The 7,500-nt window shown below is 50.4% G+C and overlaps 1 protein-coding gene across 1 annotated transcript in view; it reads right to left on the reverse strand.

The window, feature by feature from the left end:
• The window catches only part of tph2 (tryptophan hydroxylase 2 (tryptophan 5-monooxygenase)), a 41,335-nt gene that overhangs the window by 5,477 nt on the left and 28,358 nt on the right, over positions 1-7,500 (reverse strand). The window contains exon 8 of the mRNA XM_061229586.1: positions 7,474-7,500. This exon is cut by the window's right edge and continues 100 nt beyond it. Within this exon, the coding sequence (XP_061085570.1) occupies positions 7,474-7,500 (27 nt within the window). The remainder of the gene's footprint in view (positions 1-7,473) is intronic.

Consider the following 7,500-nt stretch of genomic DNA (forward strand, 5'->3'; position numbering starts at 1 on the left):
CTGCTCCTTTCCGCACGTTCCTGAGTCCAAGCCGAGAGACAGAATGTCCGTTGGCTCCTTTGAGGGGAATTAGATGGTTATTTCGAACCCGCCGTTAGGCAGCAATGCTGAGGGGGCTGCAACCATTCGTTTCCATACAAAAGACCGCAAATTGACACTCGCGAAAGATTCATATACAAGTCACGATCTCAAGCACCGACATTAGCCGTCGCTAATTCTTACAGTACATCACAATAACAAGTACAGCACAAAGTACCTACGTGCTCCAGAACATTAGCGTGGTGTCACGGACGTGTTCGTTCGGGATTATGAGGTCCTTAGGCGATAGCTTTCCACCTAATAAAGGTTTTACGAGGGCCTTTACGAGCTCCATTGACAATCAAGTCACATTACTCCTTAAACAATCATGTACATTCTCATAAATATTGAGCAGCGTGTGCATTTGTTGCACTCGCTACATTCCTGGATTATTTATTAAATAACTAATCACATTATTATTCATTAAGCCATCAGGGTTTGACTGTTGCATTCTTTTGCGCAATTTGTAGTAATTTGACATAATTAGATCTGCATTAATGAAAACATTATAGAAAACAGCTTTTTAAAAATCGCCCGCAGTGCATAATTACCGTCTCGCGTCACTCAGGAGCGAGTCCACGCTCCATCACGGCGGTAAGTGGCGGAATTTAAGGAAAGTAAACTTTCACACGACGGCGCTCTCCACCCCAGTGCTACCCGGGCGGGTTGAGGCGTGAGTCATATGCCAGTCCGCAGCCTCTAAAGTGGAGGCGCTTTTAAAGCTAAATGGCATTATTCATGAGAAATTAAAGCCCTTTTCAGAAGCCTCTCCGCTCCACCGGCGGAGATCGCAGGTCGGCTCTCCGTCAAAGGGGCGGTTAAAACACTTCACTCTCCAGAAGACGAGCTTGACATTTAGTTTGATTGCGAGAGGAGTCGGAAGAAAACAGATATCCGCGACGCACTCGACTCTCCCTCTCCGGCCGCGTCTCGGAGAAACGAGAGCCGTATCGTCTCTGAACCGGTCTGAGCGAGGCGGAGAAAAACGCCGTGTGTGGGAGCGACAATCTTTCAAAACTTCTTCTTTTTACCTCTGAGCGCAAAAAGCCAGACAAAGTCACACAGTCCTGGTGTTTCTTTAGATGTTACAGTAAAAAAAACCAACATTATTTCTGAAAGAACGAAGGTTTCTTCGTGTTGCGACTTGGCAGACGCGCGACGTGCTTCGCGCTACGGCAGGTTATATGAAGGTATTCGTCAAGAACGCTTACAGACGCAAGTGTGCACACATGTGGCCCGAAAAACTATTTGTTCTTTTCGCGTGCATTAATGAATACTTCAGAAGGCAGGCCTGCTCGTGGATATTCTGTGGGCAATAACAGCTGCAGAAACACATCGCAGAAACGGTGCTCTCCTGTGACCCTGCCTCGGGGAGATTCCCAGATCAATTAAGCAGCACTTGTTAACATAGGTTGCCCCGGTCACAGGGTAGCGTGAAGGGAGACTGAGACGGTCTCCACATCTCCAGAAACCAGGGCCGATATAAAACCTCGGAGCTAAGCGTCTGAATGAAGCGGGGAGGGAGGGAGGGAGATCGGGGTGAAATATTGGCGGTAAGCGGCCAGCACGCATTAAGCCGTCTGCCTCACCCGACGCGAATCCAAAGACAGATGGGATTCAATCATTTCCCACAATTCCACGGGGGTCGTCAACAGTCGCCCCCTCGACGCGCCTCCGAGTTTGATTGACGGCGAAGTCGGTTGCCACGGCGAAGGCCCGGAAGGTTCCGGGCTCGGTTTCCACGGAACGCCAGCCAATTTCCCCCGAGCGCCTTTAGGGTTCCGACCCCAATATGTCAGGGGGTCAAAGGTCATGAAAATCTAATCCAGCGGGGGCGTTCCTGTGAATCCATTTCCCTGGGACACATCTTTGAGTGCGACAGGTAAAGCATCCCTTTTTCTGGAGGGGTCAGAGGGTGAACCCGGTCGTTTCTGGACACGGTTCACAGCACGCCATGGTACGAGGCCGGCGGCCGTGTCAGCCAGCGGCATTTCACCAACCGATGTGTGCTCTCTTTAGGGTGAACCGTCAAATTTGATTGGTGGAGGTCATTTTGGGATACAATTCCACAGCCTGACTACATTTCCCAGCATCCCCTCCGAATCAGATCTCACACCCGCGGGCGTTCCACACTTTCAAACTCTGAACTTTCAGAGGCCATCTGTCCGCCACTCTGGGCAGCCTGCAGCGTAGTGGCTAAGGTACATGACTGGGACCCGGAAGGTTGGTGGTTCAATCCCAGGTGTAGCCACAATAAGATCTGCACAGCTATTGGGCCCTTGAGCAAGACCCTTAACCCCACATTGCTCCAAGGGGGATTGTCCCCTGCTCAGTCCAATCAACAGTAACTCGCTTAGGATAACAGCCTTAGCTGAATAACTAATGTCATGTAACTTTGCTCTGTCCCATCCTGTTAAATCCTTCATTATGCCCGTGAGGAATGGCAGCGAATCAGAATGCAGAACACATTACAACTGAGTCTTTATTTTTTGGTGACCTAAAAAATCCCCTCTCCCAGACCACAGCAGCTTATGAATATTCACACGGAGGGAGGCACCCCCAAGGCCTGAGCGGTGATCATCCTAGCCCTGTCACCGGCCGTGAACCCGTCATGAATATTCACGAGGGCGCGGCCAATTATCACTTTCAGGTTGAGGGCCACAGCTCTGACAGAGGAATCACGGGGCCGACAGTCCGGTTGGTCCAGAGACGCTGTGATGTCACAGAGCTCAAACTCAGGAACGGAGTTTATTTCCTGTTCCAGGGTTTCCATGCCGATTAGACCAGACCGTCTTACAGCCTTTCTGACTGAACACAAAGAGACTCATTCTGAGCAGCAAGGAAGTCCATATTCACATAGGAATGCCTCGGGAGTGACGGTGTGTGTGTGAGAGAGGGAGTGTGTGTGTGAGAGAGTGTGTGTGTGAGAGAGAGTGTGTGTGAGTGTGTGAGAGAGAGTGTGTGTGTGAGAGAGAGAGTGTGTATGTGAGAGTGTGTGTGTGTGTGTGTGTGTGTGTGTGAGAGTGTGTGTGTGTGAGAGTATGTGTGCATGTGTGTGTGTGAGAGAGAGAAAGAGAGAGTGTGTGTGTGTGTGTGTGTGTGTGTGAGACATATTCTCAGCCTTATTAAACCCATAATCACAGGCCCGTTCCCTGGGCGAGCAGGGGTGGGTGAGGTCAGCATTTCCATACGAGCGAGAGGAAGGAGCCAATCACAGGGCAGCGAGTAAAGCTCCTTCTGAGAGAGTTTCTCTTCACCAGCAGCCTTATCGGGCCGGCCCAGCTTCTCACAGGAAGTGAATTAATCCTTGGCGCCACGGCAACGAATGACCCCCCCCCCCCCCCCCAGCCAGTGGACAGTGAAGAGCCTGGCCGCTACACCCCCCACTGACACTCTCAATCCCCCCCTCTACAGCAGGGGGGGGTCCCCGCTCTCTCGCAGTGATAGCCACGTCAGCACACTGTGACAGTGTTTCTCACTGATGGCAGTGTCCCCCGAGTGCATTCACAGTAATGCTTACAACCCCCAATGCTATGATACCCTGTGCAAAGCTATGATACCCTGTGCAATGCTATGATACCCTGTGCAATGCTATGATACCCTGTGCAATGCTATGATACCCTGTCCAATGCTATGATACCCTGTGCAATGCTATGACACCCTGTGCAATGCTATGATACCCTGTGCAAAGCTATGAGACCCTGTGTGTTCATGTTAACAAAAATGCTACGATGCCCTGTTTGCGTTCCACCACAACTGAAAAATGACAGCGAGACACTTTAAACACAGGTAAGAGGTTTGAAAAACAAAATGAGGTGAGATTGAGGAAGCGCGCGCACTGGGGTCAGACTGAACAGGCCTGGGTTGTGACTGGAGGATGATCGTTTCCTCTGCCGCGCGTGGTCTGGAGACGGCCGCAGTCTGTCGGCGGACGTATCTCACGCCCCTGACGCCCTCTGGTCAAACGCAGCGCTTCAGCGCGCTGACAGAGGCCGCAGGGCCACAGGGCCACAGGGCTGCTCCCGCTCAACGCCACAGCACTTTAACATGAACACAACAGAGCCGCGGCCCTTTCCGGACCTGCCCTCTCAGCTGTCACACACGCGCCTGTTTCCGTCAGCCTGCACGGTGTTCATCTGAGGGACTTACACACACACAGAGCGCGGGGAGAATTAGGGATCCGGAATGGATGGGACATTTTATCATATTCGATGTTGTTGCTTCTGCCGGGCGACGGGTACGGAATGGGATGCGACAGCTACTCGATAAAAAACGAGTTATACGTTTCGCCGACTTTGCGGTCTGCGTGGAGCCGTTATTCAGCGACGCTGGCTAAGACCATGGAGAGAGGGCTACTGTGGATCTCTGAGAGCAGAGCATCAGGCCGTGCGAAGCAGTGTGGATCTCTGAGAGCAGAGCCGTGTGAAGCAGTGTGGATCTCTGAGAGCAGAGCATCAGGCCGTGTGAAGCAGTGTGGATCTCTAAGAGCAGAGCATCAGGCCATGTGAAGCAGTGTGGATCTCTGAGAGCAGAGCCGTGTGAAGCAGTGTGGATCTCTGAGAGCAGAGCATCAGGCCATGTGAAGCAGTGTGGATCTCTGAGAGCAGAGCCGTGTGAAGCAGTGTGGATCTCTGAGAGCAGAGCATCAGGCCATGTGAAGCAGTGTGGATCTCTGGGAGCAGAGCATCAGGCCATGTGAAGCAGTGTGGATCTCTGAGAGCAGAGCAGCCGTGTGAAGCAGTGTGGATCTCTGAGAGCAGAGCGGCCGTGTGAAGCAGTGTGGATCTCTGAGAGCAGAGCGGCCTTGTGAAGCAGTGTGGATCTCTGAGAGCAGAACATCAGGCCATGTGAAGCAGTGTGGATCTCTGAGAGCAGAGCCGTGTGAAGCAGTGTGGATCTCTGACAGCAGAGCCGTGTGAAGCAGTGTGGATCTCTGAGAGCAGAGCCGTGTGAAGCAGTGTGGATCTCTGACAGCAGAGCCGTGTGAAGCAGTGTGGATCTCTGAGAGCAGAGCGGCCGTGTGAAGCAGTGTGGATCTCTGAGAGCAGAGCGGCCTTGTGAAGCAGTGTGGATCTCTGACAGCAGAGCCGTGTGAAGCAGTGTGGATCTCTGACAGCAGAGCCGTGTGAAGCAGTGTGGATCTCTGAGAGCAGAGCGGCCGTGTGAAGCAGTGTGGATCTCTGAGAGCAGAGCGGCCTTGTGAAGCAGTGTGGATCTCTGACAGCAGAGCCGTTTGAAGCAGTGTGGATCTCTGACAGCAGAGCCGTGTGAAGCAGTGTGGATCTCTGAGAGCAGAGCGGCCGTGTGAAGCAGTGTGGATCTCTGAGAGCAGAGCGGCCTTGTGAAGCAGTGTGGATCTCTGAGAGCAGAGCCGTGTGAAGCAGTGTGGATCTCTGAGAGCAGAGCGGCCGTGTGAAGCAGTGTGGATCTCTGAGAGCAGAGCCGTGTGAAGCAGTGTGGATCTCTGAGAGCAGCGCGGTTATAGACGCATCAGGCTGTGTGAAGCAGTGTGGATCTCTGAGAGCAGAGCATCAGGCCGTGTGAAGCAGTGTGGATCTCTGAGAGCAGAGCCGTGTGAAGCAGTGTGGATCTCTGAGAGCAGAGCCGTGTGAAACAGTGTGGATCTCTGAGAGCAGAGCGGGCTTGTGAAGCAGTGTGGATCTCTGAGAGCAGAGCCGTGTGAAGCAGTGTGGATCTCTGAGAGCAGAGCGGCCTTGTGAAGCAGTGTGGATCTCTGAGAGCAGAGCGGTTATAGACGCATCAGGCTGTGTGAAGCAGTGCGCCTCGCTGAGCTCCGTCCAGGTGTAATCAGGCCACGGCTACATCACGTACACCCCCAGGGGGCCTACTGTTCCCGCACCTGGGTCTGTGTCTGCTGCTCCACAGGAGGGCTGACACAACAACCACGGATTGTGCTCAGCAGCGGAATAATGTACAGACTTCATGTCATGTATTATATAGTCAGATCTGCTATTAGGGTTTGACCAGCAGAGTTAGTGTTCAGTTGCATGGTGTAAAATTTAAATTCCCAAAACGCAAAAATGCACCAATTTATCGGTCTGTGATAAAATGCTGTGCTGGGAAGCAAACTTAATTTGCAGAGAGCAAATGTGTGAATAATGCATATTACAGTTTACTACTGGTAAATGAAAGCAATGCGTTCTGTAAGACCAAGAAACATTTCTAAAAAACCAAAGGGTGAAACACAAGTCTGAAGGCAGAATAAATCAAGGAGTACAGTAAAAAAAAAAAAGTCCAAAGTTGAGGGAAAATATTCCATAAATTATAGTTTAATGAATGATTCTTCTGAACAGCACACAACCAGACTCTCTGGCACAGTTTGTCTGAAGAGAGAACTAAAGTGAACCTGCTCCTATTAAATGTTACATTTATAAACTTGGCCGTACTGAAAGAAATCACACACTTCCGTGCCCAGAACACAGCATGCATTTACTGAATTAAATTTGCAACTGATAAAAAGAAAGAAAAATTCAGTTAGCTTTCTAGTGAGGGGCAAGCAAGCGCTTGGGTTTTTAGATGATAATCGCAAACTTATCACAACACCATTATGTGCAAAATCTCTGATATAAGCAAATGTGGACTCTGTTTTTCTCATGTCCTTTTGCCTTATCTCTCCGACTCAGAACCAAAGCAAGCATGTAATTGCCACTTTTGCTGTCAGTAGTCCATTGTGGTACAGTGTTGGCATTCTGGGCTGTTTATGACCGAATATTGAATCCGGACATTTATAATCGGTTAATTTCACACTGCCCTTTCCCAAGATTCTTTGTTGCCTACATTGGAGCATTGTGAATTATTTATTCACGATGCACTTAAACAAAACCCGACCTTTCAAGAATGGTTTCTGACTGAAGCATTAGTTGCTTACCTGCTCGGACTAGCATGTTGCCAATATACACACCAACTGTAAATACATACTTTTAAAACCGAGTGTAACGACAAACAACATTTAGCAGTCGCATTCCAGTTCAACAGCAAAGCATCTTTCCTGAGAGTCTGAATCTACGACTGCGTGTTATTGGGGTAGAAACGTTGAGGTGAAATTACAGAGATTTAAAAAAAACGTTTCGGAAAGAGGTGCTCTTAGATCCTTCAAGTGTCAGACCTGGAGGTGTGGGCTGAATCACAGTTGTCAACGAGTGCGTTTGGCTTGAGACTCTGTGTCATGGCGTCACACTGTGATTTTCTTATACAATGCACCTCATGCTAAAAATGCTATTTATTTCGGAGGGGGAGCATTTAATGTCACGCCAAAATAGCCCTGAAAGTAGAGAACTCAGAAGTTAGGGTGAAACTACAGAAGCTGCTCGGCTCTAGCTGCAGGTTTGGTGGCGGTAAGGGAGGAGGTGCGCGGGTGAAGATGGCGGCGCTCACCGTGGCCAGTTTCTGCACGTCCTCGTC

This window comes from Conger conger, chromosome 19 (genome assembly GCF_963514075.1).
Source record: "Conger conger chromosome 19, fConCon1.1, whole genome shotgun sequence".
Classification (NCBI taxonomy): Eukaryota; Metazoa; Chordata; class Actinopteri; order Anguilliformes; family Congridae; genus Conger; species Conger conger.